The sequence below is a fragment of the Gallus gallus genome, chromosome 21 (genome assembly GCF_016699485.2).
Source record: "Gallus gallus isolate bGalGal1 chromosome 21, bGalGal1.mat.broiler.GRCg7b, whole genome shotgun sequence".
In the NCBI taxonomy this organism is placed as follows: domain Eukaryota; kingdom Metazoa; phylum Chordata; class Aves; order Galliformes; family Phasianidae; genus Gallus; species Gallus gallus.
Genome location: NC_052552.1, coordinates 345,836 through 370,866, shown reverse-complemented (window position 1 = coordinate 370,866; position 25,031 = coordinate 345,836). Strand labels below are relative to the sequence as shown.

The following is a 25,031-nucleotide window of genomic DNA, read 5'->3' as shown; positions in this document are numbered from 1 at the left end:
TGACAGCCCTGTACAAATCGTGCTCTGTTTACTCTCTTATCTAAGTTCGTTTTTTAAGGTTATTCCTTAGAATCGAATCTCTCAATGCTCACGTATTTGCGAGGAGAGAAATCTTGCTAAGATTAGCATTTATAATAGAGTACAATTGTTCAAATTTCAGCAAGTAGTCCCAGTTTAGCATCCAACCTGTAACACGGAATACTTCTCTGGTCACAGTTCTTTCTTGCTTGTGGGACCAATAAATGAGTTCTCATTTGCAAGTTAGATAAATCTTTTGAATGTATTATTGATGCAAACAAATGAGGGTTCGGGCTCTAGACAGTACCTAATGAAGCTGACTCGACACAGGCTGTTCCCACTGAAGGGTGCCAGGTTCCAGCGCACAAAGATTGATGCCTGCTTCATCCTGTAATTATCCTATGCCTTGCATTCTCTTTATACATTCCTTGCCCAGACACAAAACAAAGGGCACCACAATCAGTCATTAATTACTGGGGCTCCACTGGCAGTTATTGTAAAGAAATTCATGCTCAACTGATAGTTTGTGACTGTGTCTGCACTTGGATCTCCGCGTAGACTCAGGTGTTGACTCTCGGTTATTTTTCCTAGCAAACATTGCTCATCAGATCCTTTGGAGTAGGGCTGTGCTGTTACCTTTTCTGAATTTTATTGCCTTTTTCAGCTGTGGATTCCAACGGGTGCTAACAAACTTACTTTAAAAGCCTTGTTTTATGCATCTGATTTATAAGTAAGATCAGCACTGAATTAAAAGCCAGAATACCAGCTCAAAGGCTGCAGCAGTATGCAGGGAAAAGCACCTTTAACCTGTTGAAGAACTGAGCATTTCCTTTCCCTGACAAGAGAATCACCTGAGAGCAGAAGGTCACTCTCCTTTTATACCTCTAAGGAGGCATTTCCAGCTTCAGGACTTTATCCAGAAAACAAATGAGATGTTTAATGCTATGGGGTAGGGCAAATTTGCTGCATATGCTTCAAAACCGCATCCACGGGATATAAGAACCAACAACACCTACATTGAAAATGAATGTCTGTGATATTGTAAAATGGATTCAGCCCAAGTTAATAGGATCCTGTTTTTTCTCCAGGCATTTCTGATCTTGGCTCAGTTCTCCAGACCACATATGTATGCATGCAGTATCTGCAAGCATCCTGCAGAGCACGGGGCGCAGCGCACATCCATCAGCACTGTCACGTCAGTGCTGTGGGTCGGGGCTCCAGCCTCAGGCCACGGCTCTCACCCTGCTCATGGATTTGTGGTACTCCTTTGGATGTGTTACTTAATCTCCCCATCTCTCAGAGCTGTAGCTACAGAAGAACCTTGTCTGTCTGTATGGTGGCTGGATGCAGATCTTCAGAGTCTGTGGTGGCACAGGTGTAGCAGCACTGGGTGTGGGAGATGTACGTGCACAGTGAGTGCAGGCAGCCTGGTGGGACTGACTGGAGATAAGTGCAATACTGTGGAGATCTTCAAGTGGCCAGAAAACAGCCCTTCACATCTTCCAGAGCTCTCTGTTGGTCCTCCACAAGCAGGCAAGAGAGACTCCAGCGGATGACATTCTGTAACACAGTTTAGAAGGCAGCCTCCGTGCCCATCAAAGCAGTCTAGCACCCTGTCTGAAGTGCTGGGGGAACATTTGTACGTGTACCTTAACGACTCTCTGCTTCTTGGCGACTGCTTTTCAGCACTACAACTCACACGTTTCACAGAGAAGACATCCCAAAATACCATCCCTTAATGGTCCACAGTGGTGCTCCTCCTACACGCAGGGTGTGCTGTGTGGAATGTCGTTAACTGTAGGAAGATGGCAGTGTTACAGTGAGGGAGGGATGGTGCTGAGTTAATGGGAGCCCACACACAACCCTATTCCCTGACTTTTGCCTTGCTCAGTGTTGTCCTTGTGTTCCTGTGTGTGAGGACCTGTCAGCAGGAAGGTGTCCCCATGGAAATGAGTGCAGTGTGAGAGTTCAGGGGGCTGCTGGCATGACCTGCCGAAATGTCTCCAGGAAGACAAGTTAAGTGGCACTAAGCTGGCCTTGTGTTCCCTGGGGACAAGGGAGGAAAGCTTCTGAAGTTTGCTTTGAACACCTTATTTGAGAAGTGGCAGCTGGAGTTTTCCTGTTTCTTGGCTTTAATTCTCATGGGCAGCAACTTGAAGTCATAAATGTAATTGCTGGTGCTCTCGGTGCAGATGGTGACCAACCAGCCAGTTGGTATTGAAAAATGCAGGGCTGCAGAGGGATGGTGATGTGGTCAGAGAGGTCGCAGAAAGTATTGTCGGGGCCCAAACACTGAATGGAGCCATAGCAACTTGATTAATTGACCTAATTAGAGGGGCTTTGACCTGCCTCTCGGAAGCTTAATGAATGAGTTGATTAGTGACGGAAAGTTGTTTCATGCAGAAAAGCTGAGAAGGTCAGCGGTCTCTAGAAAATGACCTGCACTGGAAGGTGCTAGAACGATGCTTTTGGGCAAACTGTTTTTCTCACTCGTGGTGAATGAGATTTCCAGATCCTGTGTGAAGCAGGTGAAGGAAGAACGCGTTAAAACCCTGCAGATCCTGCCATGCGTACCACTTTTCTTGTAGCATCCCCATGGTGGTGAGACTTGCTTACTCCTCAGGACTCATGCGTTCCTATTCCCAGCCTTCTTCCTTCCCAGAAAAGAGCCTCTTCATTTGCTGTGCTGATGTGTTTGAAGAACTTGCTGCCCTCCAAAGAGTGGAGGCCCACTCTGTCATCTTCTTGGTAAGTGCTGCCGGGCAGGAGCTTCAGAGCTGAACAGAATAAAGCAAAATTCCCTAAACTGAAAATAGGAAATAGATAAATAACTGCAGTCTGTCGTACCTTGTTGGTGCACGCTCACAGCAGTCAGACCTTCGCTCAGAGCTGCCCCGTGGTGCATGTCTGTGTTTGGGAGCTTTGCTACAAACCCACCCTGCAGAATGATGCTGCAGATCTGCCTGTTGTTTGGAGCACTGCCGTGGAGCGCTCACAGCTTTGGGTTATTTGTGCTGGAGAGATAAGGGTTCTCTGTGGAGATGCTGAAGTGCAACAGCGGGCGTTTGGGCTCCTGTCTGTGTGCGGGATTTTGGGGGATAAAAAACACAGCTGAGATTCAGTGCAGGACAGCTGCTTCAGATCACAGCTTCGGCGTCACTCAGGTGGAAGGAAACCATGGGAAAATGTGCCCGTGTGAGGCTGCTGGCTCTGCGAGGTGCTCAGAGTGGGGCTGTTCTGTGGGAGAGCTGGAGGTGGCCCAGCAGCACTGCTCTGCCTCCCGTTGGGTTTCAGGGATGTGCCGGGGAGGCCCGGTGTGCCCGAAGCACGGGGAGACGCTCCCGCTTCCCCTGGAGACACCCAGGTGTGGTTTCTAATCAGGCGCTGAGGAAGAAGGGGCCGCTGCTATTAGCATTTTGGAGCTCACTAATTACAAGCAGTTGCACTTTTGAAATGTGTTTCCATTTACATTTTTGCCAAAAGGCAGCTGTGAAAAAAGCCCTTGGACTAAAATATCTCCTTAGGGGGTAAAGCAACCTCCAGGATATTTTAATGGATTCTTGTCAAATTACGGATCAGAATAAATCCAAGCACTCCTGGAGACCGAATGTTTCTTCTTAAACTCTCCAATAAAGAACAGGATTGATCCGGAAATGCCACTTGTGATTTAAAAGCTTAAAGGTAGGGACGTCAGCATGTAATTAGGAAGGGCTGACTTTTCTTTTATTTATTCCTTGTTGCTGGAGTGGCAGCGTGACACCGCCGAGCGGCTCTCGCAGTGCGGGTGGCTCAGTGTGGGCTCTGCTTACCTGCACGTGTGGGAAACCCGAGGCAGGGACACCCTCACACCGCCTGCTTCTGCACTGCTGGCTGTCTGCGCTGCCACGGCCTCCTCAAGGTGACTGCTGCTCCCCTCTGCGTCGGGAAGGTTATGGAGCAGATTATCCCGGGTGCTTCAAGCAGCGGTGGAAGGAGACTGCTGTGCCCCAGGGGATTCCCCCTCCACCAGTCCCATGCCCTGGGCTTTGTGTTGTTTTTCCTTCTGAGAAATGCAGGCACTGAGAAGTAATGAATTGCAGTAACTCCCTACTGAGCCACGGAGATGAGTTCAGCCCTCACCGAATCTCGATGCTGGGCTGCCTTCCCCTCCTGCACCGAGGCTCATTGGAATGTATTTAGGGACGCTGGCTTCTCACCAACCTGCACACGCAGCGTTAACTCTGTCCTTGCAGCCAGAGCTGTAAGAAGGCCCAGACTCTTATTTTTTAATGCACTGCAGCTCTTTTTAAGGACCCCCTGCTCCATTCTGCATCTCAGCCTTGCACTGAGCTTGTGCACTTCCTCTGTTCCTACTTTCTCTGTTGAATGTGAATAGCATTCCATTTCCCGATGCCCGAGGCTCTCTGCACCTTGCAGATTGTTATTTCTCGTTAGCAAGGAGATGCATTCGTTCTGCCCTCTGGTAGCTGTGGACAGAGGGCTGCCCTTGTTGTGGGCATGGCGGCGATGTGCTGCATTGTGTGCTTTACATGGGCATGCACGGCTTTAGCTGCTCCTGGGGCAGCTAGAACATCGTGTTGCAGCAAATGGGTTTCCTTGGAGGGGAGAGGCAAAGAAAATGTGTCAGCATTTCAATCTGAGCTGTGCTGAAGGACTTTGCTGAGGTCATGGAGGGGTTATATGAGCATAATGCCCAGCGCCGCTTGGATTCCACTTTTAATGGAGTGAGAAATGTCTGCACTGGGAAATCCGTCAGTGTCAAGGAGAGCAACAGAAACCAGGTCGGGGTAAGTGGTCCCCCGCTTCCCATACTTCAGCTCAGTGATTCCATGTAAATTTTCATTTTTGTCAGGATGCTGAAAATGTCTGTGAATGCTGTTCATGGCAGCACGGCCGCGTTGAAGGATGTGTCCCTCCAGGAGCCCTTCATTTCCCATAGTGAAGCTGTGGGTGCACAGTGCAGCCTGTCCAGTCCCACAGGCCCTCACACCCCTCCTGCCCTGCAGTGCATTGCCTACAGTTTCCTTCCCAGCCTGGCAGCACTGAGCGTCCTTCTGGAGTCCTTCGTCCATCACTGTTCTTGTAATGCTCCTCTGGTGGCACAAGGAGCCTTTGCCAAGGAGTAAATGAGTTCAAAGAAAGAATTACGTGACCCAATGCTTTGGGAGGGATTAGCAGGGACTGCTGCTGCCCAGAAGGGAGCATGGAGCCCACCGGTACCAGCAGAGCAGCCTTTGCTGGAGTGGCTGCAGTGCCTCTGCTGTCTGCCTGCTGTCCTGAGCACTGCTGTGCTCCCAACTTTGTTACTGGCTTCGTTAGTGGCTTCCCAGAGCTGCGGGGGAAGCAAACTCTCGGTGCTCACACTCTTAGTTTGTGCTGCCTTGGCCATTTTTTAGAAGAGAGATCCACATGAGGCAGCTGTTACTCAGCATATTCTGTGGTATTCTGCCCTGGATTGAATGCGTGAAGGTACAAAGGTGTTTAATTCAGCACTTCTTCTGCGTAGTTTGAAGGCATCGCCCCAGCACCAAAATGCCGCGTGGTTTCCCAGCAGGGCGCTGCAGGAGGGATGCGGTGACCCCAGCAGGCGGGGGGCAAAGCTCTGCCTTTGGGAAGGATCTTGGTAAGGCCCTTCCCCTGCCCTGCCCGAGCTTCCCCCGCACGATCTCCCCGCTCACAAAGTCTTGAAGAGTGAACGTTGAGATGCCCTGATTAAAATTTAATGAGGCTCGATATTACTGAGGGCCCTTTGGTGTCAGTCCTGCATTCATCAGCAAATAAATAACTCAGCTGGCGGTTGGGGCTGAGCTCCATCCCCCCAACAGCCCGGGCTGACACCGAGCCCACCTCTGCGGGATCCCATACGTGGGGAGCAGCTCAGGCCAAGGTGGGGAGCTCAGAGGCTGTTAATTTTCCCTCCAGCATCTGCTGGAGCAGGGGTTTCCTTTTATTTGTTATTTGCATACTTTAGCAATTGGAATTGAATTTGTGCCCATTAAAACTAAATTAGCACTGCCTGGAATTTTAAGTAGGCTCTGGCACAGCAGCCCATTAACTCTATCGGAGCGGATTCTGCAGAGCCTGACTCTGAACCGGGTGCACAGCTGAGACTGGAAACTGCTGCCAAGGGATGTCTGCACGTCCTTGGGGCAGTCAGAGAGCTGATATCAGAGACGGTGCGTTGTGGTTTGTAAAGCAGTCAGTGTGGCACAGAGCTGGGCTCAGCTCTGTAAAAGGAGTGGTGTAAAATTGTAGCCGAATTCCTCACAGTCCCTTCCTTTCAGCACTACATCGTCTTTCATGTTTTCCCAGTTCCTCTTTTTGTTCCTGGCCTCCTTCATTCCAGTCACCTCATTTCTGCTGAGCTGAACAGCAAAGCACAGCAGTTGCGACCTGTGCTAAAGCTCTGCAAAATGCGCTGTGCAGAAAAACGAACACAGTTTTGGAGAATGCTTTGTTGTGTTCGTTTTTACTTTGCATTTCTTTTCTGCTGCTTATTGCTCGGCCCACGTTCGTTGTATGTTCAGTGTCAGCGCTGGAAGTTTCCTGAAATGATGGTGTGATCTCCAGGCTGAGTGCCAGGCGCACTGAACAGCCCCCCACGGCCCCGGGGTTCCCACATGTCGGTCACTGTGTGGCAGCCGTGGGTTTTGCCCATCACTGCTGCTCTCCCATGGGTATCCGTGCCCCCTTCCTCCCACGCAAGTCCCCATCCCAGCCACCAAAGGCCCCTGTTGGGTTGTTCATTCCTCTCCTGGAAGGCACTCAGGACTCAGGTGGCCTTGCCAGCTCAGGCAGCACTCCTTGCCCAGCAGCTCTGCAGGTAGGTAGACGCTGGATGTAAGATTTGCTATTAAAATCATTGCTTTTGTTCAAGAGTCTTTAATGAGAAGAGAGCAGGTACACCTGAACGAAGCACCGCGTCTTGATTACAAAGTGTAGAATTCAATTTAAAGCTAATTCTTCACTGAAAAAAAGCCCTGCATGCTCAACCAGCCAAAGATAGAGTACAGTTCATAAGGCAAAGCTTGGCTGCCTGTTCTCAGCAGCAGCCAGGATCCCCGGATTCTATTGGATTATATATTGGATGTTCTTCATGATTATTAAATAAGTGAATGGAGCATCACACTGGTGTTCTTCCAGTGTTGCATCCTTCTCAGCAGTCCCTGCTCCAGACGTTTCCCAGGCACGCTTCCATCAGCCCCTCGTGTTGGCTTTATTTTGCTTGGCTCCATGCACAGGTCCAAACATCAGCAAAATAAGCGGGCAGCGTCCTCGTTTGAGCCCTGAGAAATGGGTCAGCAGCGGCAGAGGCAGCCACCTGTATTTTTAGATTCCTTTGCCAGATCTGGGCTTCTCTGTTCTGCAGTGTCCAAAGGAGCGTTGTGCAGCGTTGCTGTGGGTCTGGTGCAGAGGTGCTGCTGTGGGGCAGAGGCTGGGAAGCGGTGCTGGGACGCGGGGCAGTGCGGAACGGAATGCTGCGGGATGTGATGTGAAGTGGCCGACATGACTCCCGTGTAATTGCTTTGAATCCAATTAATGCTGCCTGAGTAGATGTTAGGAATTATAAAGAGGAATAAAGAGTCTGAGCTTGTCACTGAAACTATGATAACATTCCTTCAAAGGAGGCATATTTGCAAACATTATTAATTACCTGGGGAACAGTTCAGTGTTTAAACTGAGTTAAGGGGGAATGCTGTTCTGTGATTTCGGATTTGATTGAGAGATTTGAGTACCCTCAAATAATGCAGCCTTTCTTTGTTATAGACCTGCCAGCAAAATGCAGAGATTGTCTGCACGGAGTCCCCCACCCCCAAAACCAATTTACCAGAAAGGATATTATGCAATGAATTACCTGGGGCCAAAAGAGCTTTCAGAGATGTTTAGCAAGGGCTCCTCTGATCAGAAGAACACAGGAGTGCGTAACTAAAATCCGGCTGTCTCGGTTTGGATGAACATTTGGCTTCAGGGTGACCTTTTGGCTTTATTTTTGGGGTTGCTTTGTGGGGCTCTGCAAGGCCACTGAAGGAGGGAACGCTGAGCTGCGAGAGGCAGCAGAGACGTGCATAGGACTGTCCCAGTGAGCACAGTGCCCTCCTCAGCCATGGAACTCACTGGTTCATTGCGTTGGTTCCATTGGAGTTGGAGTGGATGACCTTTAAGGGTCCCTTCCAACTCCAATGATGCTACGATTCTATAAAATAGTGCAGTGTTTTCTGCTTGGAGAGGGCAGATACCTCCAGCTTTGCAGGGACCTCCACACCTGAATGGGTTTAGAGCTATAATTGCTCCGATACAGAGCCCAGCTGTGGGACTCCTTTTATAAGCCCTGACCTTGCTCAGCGCCCGGCTCTGAGGAGGAGGCTTGGTGGATGGGATGTCCTTTGCTCTGGAGTGTGGGCTTTGTGTCTCTGTGTGAGGCTGGGATGAAGGGCTTTTTCTTAAAGGAATGTGGTGTTTCTTTAACAGTAACGTTAGACCTCATGCAACTGCATTTGAAAATACTCTAAGAAGGTCTTTGCCACTTTGTTCAGCTGTGAGCTGGTGATGTGGCAGAAAAGGATTTCAGCAAACTTAGCATGAAAATAACATCTTCCTTTGGCCGTGGAGCTGCTGCTGTCACCAGAAGGTAAGCTTTATTTTAATCCTAAGGTGGTAAAAAAGGCAGCAGGTTGGGTAGTGTTTGTAACTGTGTGTGAGGAGCCTGCAATAATGTTCTCTGAATTGCTAAGCAACTGTGGCCCATTTGCTCACATGGAGCAAATTGAAACATTGATTTATCTATTTGTTTTGCAACTAACGCTGGGGCTTCATTACTCCCTTCCCTTGGGGCATACTCCCACATGCTCAGACTGGAAATTAACTCTTCTTACCAAAAAACGTGTATGGCTTTCTTCTTCATTTTGAAGGTAAATCCGGAGGCTTAATGTCATGCTTGCTGGCTGTGTTTGCAGGTGGCTATGGGCCATTTCAGGAGGAAAACGTGGAGTCTGCCTACCTTGGGCTGCTAAGTGATGGTATTGCAGGTGTGATCCAGGATGTCATTTGAGCTTCATATGCCATCTATAGGTGTGCGATGTATGCTGCTTGTAGCTGCACCACAGCCAATCGCTGGGAGATTTGCCATTAGTTGCAGGCAGAAGGTTGAATTCAGCAGCAATGCAGGCAAATTTTAAATGTTTCTCAAATGCAATTTCTCAAGTGAGAAAATGAAGTGGTATCCCCCAAAGCTAGCAAACAGTAGGTGACCAGGGGAACACAAGTATTAAAGGACAGCAGAAATCTGCTCAAAAGGAGCCAGATCTTGTGCACAGTTGCCACCCATTTACAAATTCCTTTGTCACAGAGGTAAAACACAGCAGTCTTACTCTTGCAAAGCTGTATATATACGTGGTCAGAACAGCCCTGGTGAATGAAGCTGTTGCTTCCCAGCACTGTGCTCACCAGTCACACATAAACCCAGGTTAGTGAAGCAGGATTACTTTTAGATGTAAGTGTGGTCATGGCACAACTCTTTGCCTCTTTACTGAGTCTGTGGGTTATCCTGCAGCTTGCTGGAGGAGTGAAACCCTGTGATTTGAACTGTGATTTGCTGCACATGGGAACCTCCAGGCATTCCTGGGTGGGATCAGTGTCTGGTGAGCTGAGATGCATGGTCATGGTTGTTAGCATTCATAGGTATCTGCTAACCCAGGCAGTATTGTCTGTTTAAACTTTCTTAAAAGTCTGAAACTGGAAATGTATGCATCTAAAATTAGCTGATCTGTTCCTTGTGTTAAGAAGAAAAAATTACAGTAATGCAATATAATGCTTAATGTGAGTGAATATTTTGTTACAAGCCTGGACATGTTCCCATATGGAGCGTAAGTAAGGTTTGTACATGACATTTAGGGATTCTTTTTAGCTTAAGAAATACCCAGGACCAAAAGGCAGGAGATCTCCTCATTCCAGGATGCTCCTCTTCTCATACACCCCCCTCCTCTATCCAAATGTTCTTAATGAGGTGATCTGTTAGCCCACTGCTTGTGATATGAATTTGTTGGGTCAGTTTCTGCCTGGAATCTGGACGCTTCTCCGTTGGTGGTGATGTTTTCCATAGGCAGATGGGAATCAGGTTATGGCAAATCTGTAGCCAAACAGGTTTTGTTTGAACTGAGGCTGCGGGTTGTGGCAGCTGTGGGATCCTCTTCTCACAGGAAATGAAGCTGGGGGTCTCTCACAGCTGCTCCAAATGCCATCTTATTTTTAATTGTCATCTGGACTCAGATCTTAGCTCCAGAAATACCTACAGCAAAATAGCTTCAGGACTTCTTTTTTGCCTTTTCCCTTAGAAATGTAATAGCTGAACTTTTCTGCATCTGTGCTGTTTCACCAATCCCTCACAGTGCTGCTCACCGCTCCCCCAGCTCACAATGCAAAATACAACTTCTGCTCTGTGTTTCTGAGGTCCTGTGCCATGCACAAGCTGCAATCCCACAGGTAGCTGATCTTGGGCTGGGCTTTTCCGTGCCTTCCAGGTAGTTTTGCTCTTCAGAATTACTCCTTTAGGCTTAAAGGAAATGCAAGTAGGAAATCTGAATAGAAGGAGCAAAGAAGATGCATCAGGTTTGAGGTTTCTGGCATAATAAATTAGGTAATAGAGGCAATTGATTTGATTGTCTAGAATTTCCACCGTGTCAACAAACAAAGAAATATTTGTTCATTAAGGCAAAACTGTACACATGATTATTTTTTCTTTACAATTCATGTAAGTGCTGCTCATCCTGAGCTTTCCTTTTGGACTAGCTGTGCAATCAAGCTCCTAGGCTGTGCTTCAAATAGCCATCCCTCACATGCAAAATGCATTATTAACATGCACTTAAGCAAAACCCGGCAAATGGCTCCTCTTCTCAGAGCTGGCTGTCTCTGCTTGTATCAAAGACGGCTAGCTGCTAAAATAAAGGAGGTAAAATATGAGGTTATTTAAGGCTCAGCTAACTGTCCCCTGCTCACTGTACCTCGATGTAAAAATAATGTAAGAAAGCAAAGGTGCCACATTTTTTGCTTCATCTCAGAGACCAATGCGCAGTTCTTCTGCAAAGCAGGTGTGATGTGATCTGAGGAACATTTTATCCCGTGACTAATTGATGTCTGGTACCTCATTTGAATGTGCCGGAGCCCGGGAGGGCTTATTGCAGTATGGGACTGGGGCATCCCATGTGTGGAGCTCTGAACTGAGGCATCCAGCAACACCTGCAAGGAGTTATCGGTCGTCATTTTTCTGTATTCAATCAAAATGTACAGATAATTATTACTCGGGTTTACTTAAGTAAGAACAGAGCTGTTCTTATGGCTTTACCAGCAGTATGTTGTCACGAAAGGACATTATGGCAAAAACATTACAATCTTAGGAGGACCCCCCCACATTCAGTTGGCAATCCTGACGAACCTCCTTATAGTGCAAACAAAGCTCCAGCAGTGCCTGAGCATGGCTTTGTATCCTGTAGGAAAGGTGAGCTTGCTTCTTGCCTGTCACATTGCTTTAAAGAAACATCAGTTATTCCATAATGGAAATTAATAACCCATATTCTATTTGATGTTATGTCCTGTTAGTACATGAGTATTACATGTGCTGCGTATCCCAGGGCAGCTCTTATGAGCTGATAAATGGTGACATGCTTCTGTTTGCTTTCCTTTCCCATGAGGGTGTCTCAGTGCTGGTAGAGATGCTCTAATCCCTTTGTGCTTTGGTCACAGCCTCCAGGATCCCATCTGGCCCGGAGGCGCTTCTCAGAGCCGTGCAGTGGAACGCACACCTCCCTGTGCAGCTGGCAGTTGTTGGGTGCTCCTTCCTCCTCAGGAAATACAAACAAACACGAACAGGAGCAGAAAGTTGGACTGGTTATCCATCACATTGAGTCTGTTATCCATTAATTCCAGCTGTGAAACCAGGGCAAGGAACACACATTGATGCTGTACTCTTTCTAAATCACAATCAAGCTTAAATTCCTTTTATTCTTCACTGTAAACCTGTCCTACAGTGGGTTAGTGGATCAGAGCAGATTTGCTGTGTATTATTTATAGGTTGTTTCCTTTTGGTTCTTGCTGCTTGGCTGGATGCTGCTAAAGAGGACTCCGTGTTCCAGCAGTCTTCCTTTGCTGCAACTTCTCAATTATTTTTGTCCATAGGAATCCCATCTCCCTAGCTCCTTTCTCTGCTAAAATCAGACACTGGTACTGCTGCAACGCTTTCAGAGTGTGCAATGCCAAGAACTATGATGAAGAACACAAAGACGTTTTGGTAGTGTGTGAGCCCAGCAGTGCTGCAGCCCCGGCTCTGCCCATGCAGAATGGGCAGCCACCCAGCACAGACATCATCCTGCTCTCCTCCCAGGGCCAGCACCCTTCAGAGGACATACTGCAACAGAAAGACTGCTCTCCTCTGCCAAGAGGGTGGGCTGAGTACTGCCACAGAGCGCTGCTCCCCTTTGAGCTGGGTTACCATTGGGACACCAGAAACATTTGTGTTCCCGTGCTGTGGTTGGGGTGGTTTGTGGTGACTGAGTTCTTGCGGTGGTGCCTCCTGTAGGGCTGTGTGAATGCAGGCTGGGATCGTTGCAGCTCCAAGGCGCAGGTTCAGGCTGCCTGTTCTGCCGAGCAGCAGTTGGAGGATAAAGGCTTTCAGATCTGATGGCTTTTGGTTATCAGACAGTGAGGTAATAGCTAACACTCAGTGCAAAGCCTAAATCTGGCCCATGAAAATAAATGAGTTCTTTCTAAAGTGCCTCTCAGTGCTGAGATGCATCTAAATCAGATTGTTCGGCATGGGGTGGTTCTCTGCCACTGGGCTAGGAGCTCCTCTTAAACATTAACTCTGTGCGATGCCTGAGCTGAATACCCTTCAGAGCTATTTAAGATGTTCTCTTTTCCATTTTGGTGATATCTTTCTAAATTGTACATTAAACTTAGCAGGCTGAGTAATGCATCACAGCTTTTCCATGTCAGGCTTAATGTTACTTACTCAGCTGCAGCTTCATGTTTATGGGGAGGAGGCGAATGCAGTCCCTCCTCCTCCATTTAGCTGTGGGCTGTGTGCTGAGGGGAGCAGCCCTGGGTCTCCTCAGGCTGATGAAGCACTCTGTGCTCCAACACGTGTTCAGCTCCATCTCCTCTTCACAATGAGCTCATTTGCCATAGAAGAAACAGTATAACTTTGGGTTCAAGAGTGGAGTGCTGCCTCTGAAGAAGGCAGCGCTGCTTTGTAAGACCAAGGCATACCATGCTCTGATGTCTGAAAGAGTTTTCTAGGTATCTTTCACCTGGAAAATGGTGTTTTCCATCAAAACCATCTTTCATATCTGTGGATTTCAGGTGCTTTGCTGATTCTGTGTGCTAGTAAATCAGCCAAACCATCCAAAGAACTTCAGATGCCTCCCCAGAAGGCAGCACACAGGCAGGATGCTCACAGCAATCTATCAGCATTGACTTGTAGGTAACGAGGGGCCAGTCGGATGGCTGCTGTGATTTGAGGTGCTCCAGGAAAAACAGGTAATTTGCTGCTCTTCCTTGCCAATAGGTCCGAAGACTGATAGTATTTGGTTAAGTGCAGCTTTAAAATGGAAAACCAAGCAATTTTATTTCAGTGGCTTTTCAGCGTGTCGTGCAGCAAGAGATAGCTATAAAGAAATGCATCTGTTTCACATGCTGTGTGGAATGCAGAGGCCCTTTTTGGTGAAATTACTAGGTTTTGTTGTCATTCTGTTCTCCTTCCTCCCCTCAGAGCGATGCTGTGTCTTCAGGTGCTGCTGATGAGGCTTTCTGGAAGTGCTGTAGTTCTGAAATGTTGACGTTATGCAGGGAAGACAGAAAACTTTGGTTTGCTTTCCTCTCTCGCCATCTTTGGTTACGTTTCCTTTAAGGAATTGGCTCCCAGGAAACCACTGACAGTACCCATTGATGCTGCCTTTAGCTTCATTGGTCTTACTGGGCTGCCCCACTTGATCTCCCTGTTTCTTTGGCCAACATGCAGATGGTCTGCACCACTGGTGCTTTGTCCAGCTGTCCTTCTACAGTGTTCCATTTTGCTTTGTTCTGACATACAGATGAATGACTCGATGCATTCAGCAGGTTGCAGCTGTACTCCCGAGTCCTTCCTCCACCACTTTTTTCTCTGCCTTCATTACAGCTCTCAGTAAGCAGGTGTGACAGTCAGTGGTGCTCTTGTAGTACACGCAGTCACTCACGTGTTTTTAGCACCTGAGCATTTTATTCTGAGCAGCAGTCAGCTTTTTCATCCTTTTGCCTGCTCGTGTTTATACTTCTATAGCAAAATGCTGCATGTTTTCAGCAAAATTAATCAGTGTAATTATATGTGATTTCCAATGTCTGGTTCAGCTGAATCACCCATTTAGGGTGGTGATTAGCCCTAGCAGGAGCAGCAAGGATGCAGACCTTACCTGTGCCTGGAACTTTGAAATACGCCATTTAAACTCTATTCACAAATGGAATGTTTCCTCCGAACCACCACCTCCAGGCAGTTTGAACAGAAAATTGAATAGGAACTAATTGGCAGCACACCTTGTTTGTTACAGTTTGCCTCTTTGCTGTTGTTGGCAGAGGCTGCTGTTATTTAGATGGCAGTGGGGGGCTGAGCTACGTGTGGGTATTTAGGAATGAGACCTCTGAACCTTTACTTGGCTTTAGCAAATCATTTCAGCCGTGGAGCTTTTCAGAGTGTTTGAAGGACGTTTAGCTCCAATTAATACACAAGTTTAGCCCTTTAGAAAGCATGGTTATATAGAAACAAAGTTCCTGCCTTGCGTACAAAAAAAAAAAAAAGTTCAGATCAATTAAAACAATTTACTTTGTTGTTAATGATTTCAGACTGTTGTAATTTATAGGTAAATAAGTGACTTCAAAAGCTCATTCATTCAGTGAGTGTACAGAGGAAATGTTAACGAGCTGTTGGATGCATGAAGTCTGGAGTTTGGTAACAGACTGCAAAACATTCAGAGTGGGCTCACAGCACGGATTGAAGGAGTCCACTTTCAGTGGTAGTAATTAAAGCTTCTCATCAGGTTTTCAGTGTCCAGAGAAATGCAGATAAGGGGAGCAGTCACCTGTGGAACTTAACAGTTTTGTTAAGGTCTCTCGCCCTATAGACAAGGCTGATGCAACTTTGGTTTGCCTGCATGGTAAAAGAGGCTGTCACATGCCAGGGACAGCTAAATCTGTCAAGCTCCACACCGTTTTCCTTTATTAGTTTTATTGGTTTTATTGCCTGCCTTGTGCTCTGAGGGATGATGGTTGTTCAGTGTCAAGAACCTGGAAAATCATTCAAGCTGACAATGCTTTCTGGATTTCATTTTTCCTTGTATCTCTATCTTGAAAAAAGAAAAGATTGGGAACTTACCTTCAAATTCTTGGGCCTGCTTTTGTTGCCAGCCAAATATCACAGAATTACCTGTGATGCTAATAACCCTGGTTGGTGCGACGAATCCCTGCCACGCGAGAAGCTGCGCTTTGCTTTTTGGTGAGCAGAGCTGAGATCCTGCCTTGATGAGAGAAGTCCTCCCCACTTGTTTAGCCCAAGGGCTGCCTGTTGGGCTGCAGGGGCTGGCAGCAGCAGACCGTGTGTGCTCACAGAGTGGGTAGCAGAGGGCACTGCTGGGCCTGGGACTTCGCCCAGTCTTCTCCATAAACTCTTAATTCCTCAGGGTTACCACTTTCTTAGATACTACTTCGGATGCATGAATGCCTAAGCTGAAGAAACCCCTTTGATCTGTGCTCGCTTTCCCCAGCATTTACAAACTTAAAAGCACTTGAGTTAAACTTTAATTATTCCCATGTCTGGCACTGGATGTTCTGACTGCTGCTGCTTTTTTGGGATGTCTGGGAAGATAACAGTGTGTGCGTGTGTGTGTGTGTGCAGGAGGTAGGTGAGATGAATAATGCCTTGCCATGTGAATGGTCTGTATCTGTTAGTGAAGCTTAGAGGTAAGCCATGGGATTGCTGAGAAGCAGAGACCCACATCCCAGCCCTGCACACTGCTCCCTCCCCAGCACCTGGCCAGCACGAAGCTGGTGGTGCCGCAGCCTGCAATGCTTCATACCTGATGAATGTGCTCTCACTGCTTAAAAATCTAATTGGTCACAGCTTCAACATCTGTCATGCATTCAACCTGAGCCCAAGGGCTAAACAAAGCTTACCTTCTTCTGTTTAAATAACGTGGCCCTTGAGGTTATCGGTGTCCTGTCCTCTGCTAGAAAGTCACCAGGCCGCTCCAATGCAGTGGATTTGAGACTGATGTATTACACTGGAGGATGACTTTGCTGTAGTCGGGCTGTAGCAGCACCTCTTCTGCCCACTGCAAATAATGACAACAGTATCGTTGGCAGCCAACTTCCTTGTTCTACCCTGGGAGTCTGAGGCAGGACAGGGCTTGATATCCAGCACACCATTCAGTTCTCACAATGTCTGACAGCCCTCTATGTCTGGGAAAGATCTGATTGCAGGTAAAAAGGAGTTGGGAAGGGAATCTCTGAGTGTAGCAGAGGTGTGAGGTGTGGACTGGAGCTGTTTGTCCTCTGGGAAGTGCTGGTAGGTCATAGAGCCATAGAATTGCATTCCTGGAAGGGAGCACAGTGACACTGTAGCTTTATGAAAATGTTAATATTCGTTAGAGTATGTTTGGCATTAATACTGTGTCACCTGTTTTCTGTGATGAGGCTTCTGTGATAGTGTTCTAGCTCTTCCAGGGAAAGAAATGCACCGAGGACCAGAACTTCCCTATCCTCCCAGTTCCTGAACCTCCTGGTGGCCCAGGTGGCACAGCTCCCCGTGGAGCGGAGCATTTGGCTGCTGGAAGCATTTGCTGAGAGCTGTGTTTCTGCAGGCACACCGTGTCCTGTTCACAGCCCTGGGAGTTCAGCACCTGCACTGCCATCAGTAGAAGGCCCAAACCATTGCGAGGTGCCTCTTGGTGGTGAGTTCAGCAGCTGAAGCCTAAAGGCTTCCCTGGGACTTCAGGGGACCCCTCACTCTGAGAAGCTCCAGCATGCAGCAGTGTTCAGCTTAACGTGCAAGCTTGGTGTTGGGTAACTTTGTATTCCCAACTAATCATAAAGTACAGCAGGGGAACCTAGAACAGATTGTCTTCTGGATTATTTATCATCTTCCTTTGAAAGTAACTCCAGTGGTTTTTATTTATTTATTTATTTGTTGTTGTTTGGGGCATGACTCTCCTTATTTAATTACAGTAGTATATGCTTCCCAGTGCTCTGGGGCTTACTCCCCACCCTTGATGAAAATGGCAGATGCGTCAGGCCCACAGACCGAGCCCATGGCTGATCTTGCTGCTGAGTGCTGTAGTATTAAATGATTGTCAGTGTTGCCTACTTGGCAAGCATAGCTGTCAGTGGATCATGCTGCATGGGAACTGGGAGCCTGTGCTGGGAATTCCTCAGTGTGCTCCTATAGCCTGGGATGATACACTTAGATAATTCTTTGTGTTTGCTCTCTTACGTGGAATAGAGAAACAAAATCTGATCAGAAATACTAGAGATCTTCCTAAAGCAAACCCCAAAGACCAAGAGCCAATGCGACTATAAAGGACTCGAAGCCCTTGAAAAGGTCCGATAAGGAGAATACTGCTCTCCTCACCAGGTCAGAGCAGCGTAACAAAGCTTTGATGAGGTTCACATTTCCTTTTAAGATTTCAAGGCATCCACTTGGGAGTCTTAGAAATACATACAGGAAGCCCGGAGAGCTGCATTCAGTCTAACAGCCTACAGCAGGAGCTCTTAGATGCTAATCTCTGTTTGTTAATCTCTTCAGTCTGGGGAAATGCAAGACTTCTGAGTGATACTGAAGAAGAAAGGGTATCTAATAGTTTTTCTCTTGTAATTCAGAAGAAATTCAAGTCTGATACTTCTTTGTGCTAGGATTCAATGTTTCCAATCTAAGTGCTCCATCAGTTCCCTGCTGGTTGCTGTGAGTCCTTTTAGGACAGCATGCCTAACAAGTGAAAGCCAGCAATTGGAAGGACTTCCACCTTGAGAAAGGGACAGCAGCTCTTTGGCATTGCAGTTTGGCCCATCACTGCTACCTGTCCTGGTCTTGCTCTGTAGTGACATCTTCAATCTGGGTGGCACATCGCTGGGCTCCATTGCATCTTTCATTTAACTCTTCATTTATTTACCTGAACCTTTGATACAAAGTAAAGTTGGACTCTAAAATGGAAAGTATGTACCACAAAGGAGGACTTTGGGCTCCTTGACACTGGGCTTTACTTTTGTCTAGAAAGATTACAAAGGCACAACAGGACTTCCAATGGGTAAACTCTGTGTTAAACTCTGTGTTATATAGCGGTGCCATAAGGGTTACGCCATAGGGACAAAAATATCGCAGGACAATCAAAGCAAACATTATGAAAGTGCTGTGAACGTTACTGATGCTCTTCCCCTGGGAATTGTATTACCAGTCACTGATATCAAAGGTAACAAATTTAAAGAAGCTGTAAATGACAGCGCCTTCAGAGCCTGACCAAAGTATAAAAATAAAAGGGACTCATTGGCTACTTTGTACCATGCAGGCAGCATGGAGCATTAAATGCATTTATGTGCCATTGCTCCAGGCAGGCATTGAGGTGATGCATCCTCTGATAGCGGTGTGTGAGCAGAGCTGTGTGGGGCAGGGAGTCTGTGGCACCCTGTGAAATGTGGAGCTGCTTGTCTTCTGCCATACAAACCCTGGGGCAAATCCTTCATCTTACCTCTGCTCCTATGCACTGAGACTCATGTGCTGCTGCTGCAGAGCGTATACGGTTTTGGAGGGACAGTTGGCTTCCAAATGCTCTTGAAACATTTGCATACATGCAAAAGTGGCTTTGAGCTCAGTGATGCTTTAGGAACGGCACTGGGGGCAGCATTTCTCTGGAGGGAAGGCTTTATTGTAAGCTCTGGGTGCTCCTCCTGAGGCTATTTCTTGGTCTGCCTACAACAGCACCATTTAAAATGTGTGTATATATCTTCAGGTACACATTGAACTGCTCTTAATTCATAGAAGTGCATTAATATTTAAAAGTTAATAGGGTTATTGAGGCAAATGAGACCATCAGAGAAAAAACGGCGCCATCTGCATTCAAAACAGAACTGGAAGCAGTGCATTCTGTTGTTAAAACTTGTTTAAGAAGTGCTCAGTGAATGTCAGGAGAGCTTTGAAATCTACATTTTTTTATTTCAGAACAGCTATGATTGCATCTCTGGGTTGGGGTAGCTGGAAAGGGTAGGAGCCACTGGAGGCAGGCTTCGTAGTGCTGGCATTTCTGGAAGGTGAGGCTGGAAGCATTTGCAGTTTAGCTCTGTTTGAAATGTGGTGGCTGAACTCACACACAGAGATTGCTTCAGGAACAGAGGGAGGAGGAGGAGATTCTGTGCTTCTGGATGATGAAAACGAAGCCCTTAGGAATGTCAGCACGGGGATCTCTGTCTCGTGTTCCTCATTTCATAGGGGGAATAGTCTGCATGCAGAAGTGGATCTTCTGCAGGGTGAGTCTGAAAAGAAGTTGGCGCTGCTGAATCATATTTGCTGTCTGAATATTTACGTCTTATAGGCTGGGCTGACAGCCTTGGCTGGTGCTGACGTGGTGCATGGGGAAGCTGTTCCTGCAGCGGCAGAGCAGAACTGAGCTGTGTCTCCCAGTTCCCAGAGGCAGAACGTGAGCTGTGAGCTCTGCCCGGAGCTGCAGGGAATCCCTGCAAGTTGGCTTTGCTTCTGAGGATCTGCAGTGCCCTGACTGCAGCCACAGCCCGGGGCTGAGGTATTTCCCATAGGATCACAGCATGTCTGAGGTTGGAGGGGACCTTAAAGATCTCAGCAGAACTCTCCTGTCCCCGTCGGCTCTGGAGGGGTAACACCTGTGTGATAAAGTGCAGTACCTCTTCTTTTCTGGCAGTTTGCACTGCTGGTTGTGCAGAACCATCTTCTGTTATACTTCGTAACAGCACAGGAGCTGTTCTGAAAGGGCCCAGACAACTCAAACTACTTCTGCTGGGAACTTCGGAGGCCGTGGAATTGCAGCACTCCGTTTTCTTACATTCAAAGTGCAGATTAAGGAAATGTGATCCCCGGGAGAACTCAAAGGCAGCTCTTTGTGTGTAACATGCTTTAGAATAGATCACAGTTGGTGATGTGTTGGTAAGCGTTTGGGAAGGGCTGTGTTCTTCTAATCCAGCTCTGCCCTGCAGTGGCTCTGTGCCCCCTCCTCGTTCTGTTGAGACATAAATTGCAGAACAGTGCAATTACTTTCCTGATTACACTTTATCTTCCCTTACCAAGGTATTAAAGAGGAACCGGGGAGCATGTTATAAAACATACAGCCCTATGAAATCTTGATTCCCTTAGAACAGCTGTAGGGGAACTCAGTCTTACAATTACCTGAGTGTCCAAAACCATTTGTCAGACCTCCAAAGCCCTTCACAGTTTGTTTCCTTGTCTGTGGTACCTGGAGCTGCATCAGCCCATTGCCAGCTTCTCATCTCAGAAATGAGTTGATTTAAACAAAGTATCTCCAAAGGTTTTAATGTGAGGGTCTGGGAGAAGTGCTGGGATGGGATTTCTGGGCAGTTCTGTTGGAACCTTTTCAGTTTTGCTGTTGCAATGAAAGATCAATGTATTCTAATGCACCGACTGCCAGGTTGCCTTCCATAGCAAGACCTCAATGGGAAATTAGTTCAAGGAGGAAGAAAGTGGTGGTATTAAGCCAGTAGTCTTGTCTAAAGCCAGCATGGCAGCCTCTCTGCATTCCTTCTATGTCTGCTGTGCCCCGTGTGCCTTAAGCTCCAGCTGTCCCCAGCTCTGCCTGCAAAGCGTTGAGAGGAAACTCTGTTAATAGATAGCAGACGAATCTATCATCTGTATCTCAGTATTTCTGGAGGTTGTTTTGTGTGTTTGTTTTTAGGTTCTATAGAGAGAATATAAGCAGGTTTTCTCAGTATCTCTGGGGATGGTGCAGCATTGTGTAACGGTCGCCTCTCCAACTGCAGAGACCTTTTGCATTGTGTCTCCTGGGTGATAATCTGCTCGGTGGTGAGCCGGTCTGTCCCGCAGTGATGGATGAGAATTGTCTTCCCTGCAAGTTGGGAATACTTTGTGTATTTTGAGGAATACAGAGCAAACTTCACAAACAGCCATCAGAAAAGAAAAACCCTCTTTGTAATTTCGGAGGTGAAACCAGTGGGAAGTTATAATACTTGAATTCACTCAAAGCAGGCAATTATGCAACAAATTCCATGGATGATGTTCTCTTTTAGTTTCTGCTTTAAGTGGTGGTTGTATTGCGCAGAAACCAGCACTCCAGAAGGGAGTTTTGCTCCCTTTTGTTCTTCTAGCATGGAGTACAGTTGCAGAACTGTCCCTCAGCTCAGAGGTGTTTCTCCAAATGAAGTCTTTTCAGCTGTGATCATTGGTGGTTTGGAGGGTGCTGCCACTGAGATTTAGCCTTGAGCTGTTGGTTCCTGTCCTCTCTTTGTCCTGGTGTTATCCATCCCCTTAGGAGCTGGATGTGCTTTTCTTTGCATTTCTGTGCTGCTTGTCTGCCACAGTATTGGGGCTAGAAAAGGCTTTCTTGTTCCAGCTCTGTGTTTCTGCTAACACCAAAAACAAGAAGGGCTGGTGGAACAAACAATAGCTGATTTACTTGGTTAATTTAAATGGCACGGAGTGGGTAGCACAGAGAGGCTGCCTCTCTGCTCCAGCAATCATGCTGGGAGGTCTGCAGCACCATTACATGCTATTATTACTTTCTGGATAATGTATACATTTTCACTATAAGATATTTTTTCCTCCTTCATTTTTCATAAGAACTGGCACTAGATTAATGGTTAAGCCATAGAAGAAAGGTAACGCCACGCCAGTCTGATTTATTGACCACTTAGTACTGATGAAGCTGCAAACTAGAGTCAGACAGATGTTACAGCAGCATTTTTCTTTTTCAAAACTAGCAGCTTTTTGTGTTTTTAACCATTTCATGCACTGACTTCTGCCTATCCTACCATGCCAGGAGTACTGGGACAAGTCCTTCCATGACCCTCAGGAGGAGGACAGGATGCCTTGGGGCTCAGCGTGCCAAGCAGGCGTGCCCAGTTTGGGGACAGATGGCCACAACTTTACATCTGATCTGGGGGAAGCCGAGTAGCTCTGCTGAGGCTGCGTGAATGAAATCACTGACAGCTTTCTGACGGGCACATTTCCAGCCTGCAGTGTCTGTCTGAGGGTTTCCTGCAAGGCTTCCCTGCCTCCCAGCTGCAGGGTTTCTGAGATGCACATCCACGTGCTGGCACGTTTCCTGCATGGCAGTTACCTTCGCTATGGACAGAGCAGGTTTGGTGTACTCAGAGCAAGCCAGTTCAATGGGGACAAGCGTGAGGCTTGATTCAGAGCAAAATTGTGAGTGATATGATGTCTCAGCAGTTTCTTATCTACAGGCGTGCATGCACACAGGCAAAATGTGGGAACTGTGTGGGACATGCCAACCTTGCAGCCGAGTTTTAGATATGGACACTGTGAACAAACCTGTTGGCTCTGTGTTTATTTTATATGCTTTTAATGTCTCGTTATACAAAGTCAAGCGGCAGCGCACTGCTGCAGCCCACTTAGTCCTGCTGCAGCAAGGGTGGAAAGCTTTGCCATCCTGAGCTGGGGATGAACACTGCAGCACGTTGAAGCAGTGGCAGCACACTGCACAGAGCTGCACTGCCCTGCAGCCCCGTGTCCTTCTGCTCTTCACAACTTCCCTGAGTGCAGAGATGTCTTTCTATTGAACCTCTGAAGCGCGTTACTTTTTATTACTTCATCATCTAAATCACTAATTAAGTTAAATTAGCTGATGGAGACTATTTGGGTGTACAGGTAATCGTTTTTATTGCCTGGCTCGTGTCTGAATTGCACACGAGGACAGCCGTGCTCTGAGGCGTCCCGCTGTGCTCCGGTGCTGCTCAGCCTCTCCTTGGCCGGGTCCCTCCACGCTGAGCTCCACCTCTGTGGGTTTCAGAGCTGAGTGCTCCCATCTGCACACCCTCTGCAAGCAAATGATGGATCGTGTTCCCAGCACTGCTCAGAATGGGGCTCTAACATAATTAATGGAACGTTAGAGTTTTAATTACACCATTATCCTATTTATTTGTATAAATAATTCCAAAGCAGTCATTTAAGTTTGTGAACTTAGGAGTAAATGACTTAAGGGAAAGAAGCCGGCTTCTCAATCTCGTTATTATCTATTGCACGGCATCCCAGGGATGCTGTTGGGAAGCTGGCTAAGTTGCGTCTGTTGCTGTTGTCGGATGATTCATTTCCCGGCGCTGTGGTAACGCGCTGCTGAGCTCCGTTGAATCGCCCCTATCGGTGGGACGGCGCTGCAGCGCGTCGGAGCAGCGGTGCGTTTCCTTCCCTTCCCTCAGCTCCCGTAAGAAGCTGCGCTGGGAAAGAGAGCGGAGCATTGAGGAGCCCCGCGGGAGGAGCCGCCCCGCAGCCGCTCCTGAATTTGTTTGCGGCCGTCCTGCAGGGGACGCCGTCTCCTCCAGCCCCAACCTTCTGCAGACTGCAAATCCTTCAGGCGACCAGGAATTGTAGGCTGGTCTGAGAAGGACCTCGGCGGCGCTCAGCCGCACCGTAGCCTCTTTAACTAACCTCTTCCCTCCCTCTTTCTGCAGCTGCACTGAAGTGCGGCTGTTATTGGTGCTCTCAGGTGAACCTCCGTGTATCTGAAATCATCTGCTGCGGACTGGGACTTTTTCCATATCTTTTGCAGGAGCAGCTCTGATCTCAGTGGAACCCAATACATCCTGGAGCCTAACGATGCTCTCTGTCCTCGTTTTCATTAGGAAAGTAAAGCATCCAGAGAGCACCAAGTCAGGTAGAGGTCCAACTACATAACCTGTGTTCTCTGCTCTCCCTGCAGAACCCAGACATCGTGTTGGTGCACTACCTGAACGTTCCTGCCATTGAGGACTGTGGAAAACCCTGCGGCCCCATCTTGTGCTCAATAAATACAGACAAGAAAGAATGGGCAAAATGGACAAAAGAGGAACTCATTGGACAGCTCAAACCCATGTGTGAGTATCTGGGGCTTTTCTTCTCCTTGGATGATTAACTGAGAGTACAGTGCCTCTCCCTGCCGCTGACCTCTCTGAAGGAGTCATCTGCCACCATCAAACTCGACTTGCATCTGCATGCACTTCCTTCCTGGTGTATCTTATCCATGTGTCAGCTGTCAATTCTTTCCACATTAAGGTTTTTACTGAGAACCCATTTACATGCTATGAGAGCTGCCTAGACTGTCCCAGAATTATGGGATTATGGTTAAGTTCCCCTCAGCACACTCTATGCTATGGCAAAAGTATACCTGCAGTCTTATGTTTTTCACGTGCCATTTCTATGTATCTACTCACAAAGAGCCTCAGTATCAGCAAATCGAGTTCCCTGAAGGGCCTTCTGTGTTTGTGCTGTTCTGTGTCAGATCGGAACTGGTTGCTGCCATTTACAGAAGGGCTCTGTGGAGCTGAGTATCAGCAAGGCATACCTGCTGTGAGGTGCCTTTCAAGTGCCAACTGTAAAAGGGAAATTCCTCTTAAAATAGACCTACATCCTATCCACTGCACAACAAAACTGGATTCAGATGCTTTGGTGATGCAGAACTTTGGTGCAGTCACCCACGGGATGAGGATTTGTCATAATCTACTGCCCAGCTCCCCTGTGCAATGTGGTTGGAAGCCTAAGCTTGTTCTTGAAAGCCCAGTTTTAGGTTTCAGGAATTTCTCTTAAGCCCATCTCTAAAAGCAGTGGATATGATGTATTTCAGGGTGGATATCATTTAGTACTATTCTAAACTCTGCAATGTAAAAGGAAGGCTGCTAAGGGGTGTAGAGTGACCAGGAAACGTGTCCTGCACACTGCAACTCTGTGCACCTCGTGCATCCACCTTGAAGCACAGTATTTTCTAAAGCATCACTGATATTGTGTGGGTATATCTTCCCTT

The 25,031-nt window shown here is 47.4% G+C and overlaps 1 protein-coding gene and 1 long non-coding RNA gene across 16 annotated transcripts in view; one reads left to right on the top strand and one right to left on the bottom strand.

The window, feature by feature from the left end:
* The window catches only part of CAMTA1 (calmodulin binding transcription activator 1), a 224,029-nt gene that overhangs the window by 156,893 nt on the left and 42,105 nt on the right, over window positions 1-25,031 (top strand). For all 14 annotated transcript variants that reach the window (XM_040651225.2, XM_040651217.2, XM_040651223.2 and 11 more), the window contains one exon: window positions 23,955-24,108. In XM_040651225.2, coding sequence (XP_040507159.1) covers window positions 23,955-24,108 — 154 coding nt within the window. The remainder of the gene's footprint in view (window positions 1-23,954; window positions 24,109-25,031) is intronic.
* LOC107054908 lies at window positions 6,885-15,782 on the bottom strand. 2 transcript variants are annotated; one of them, XR_001469745.4, is made up of 3 exons: window positions 15,410-15,782; window positions 11,156-11,250; window positions 6,885-10,592 (listed from the first exon to the last, which is right to left on the bottom strand). It is a non-coding gene; the product is annotated as an uncharacterized LOC107054908 (long non-coding RNA). The 2 variants fall into 2 exon arrangements; XR_005841388.2 differs by lacking the exon at window positions 11,156-11,250.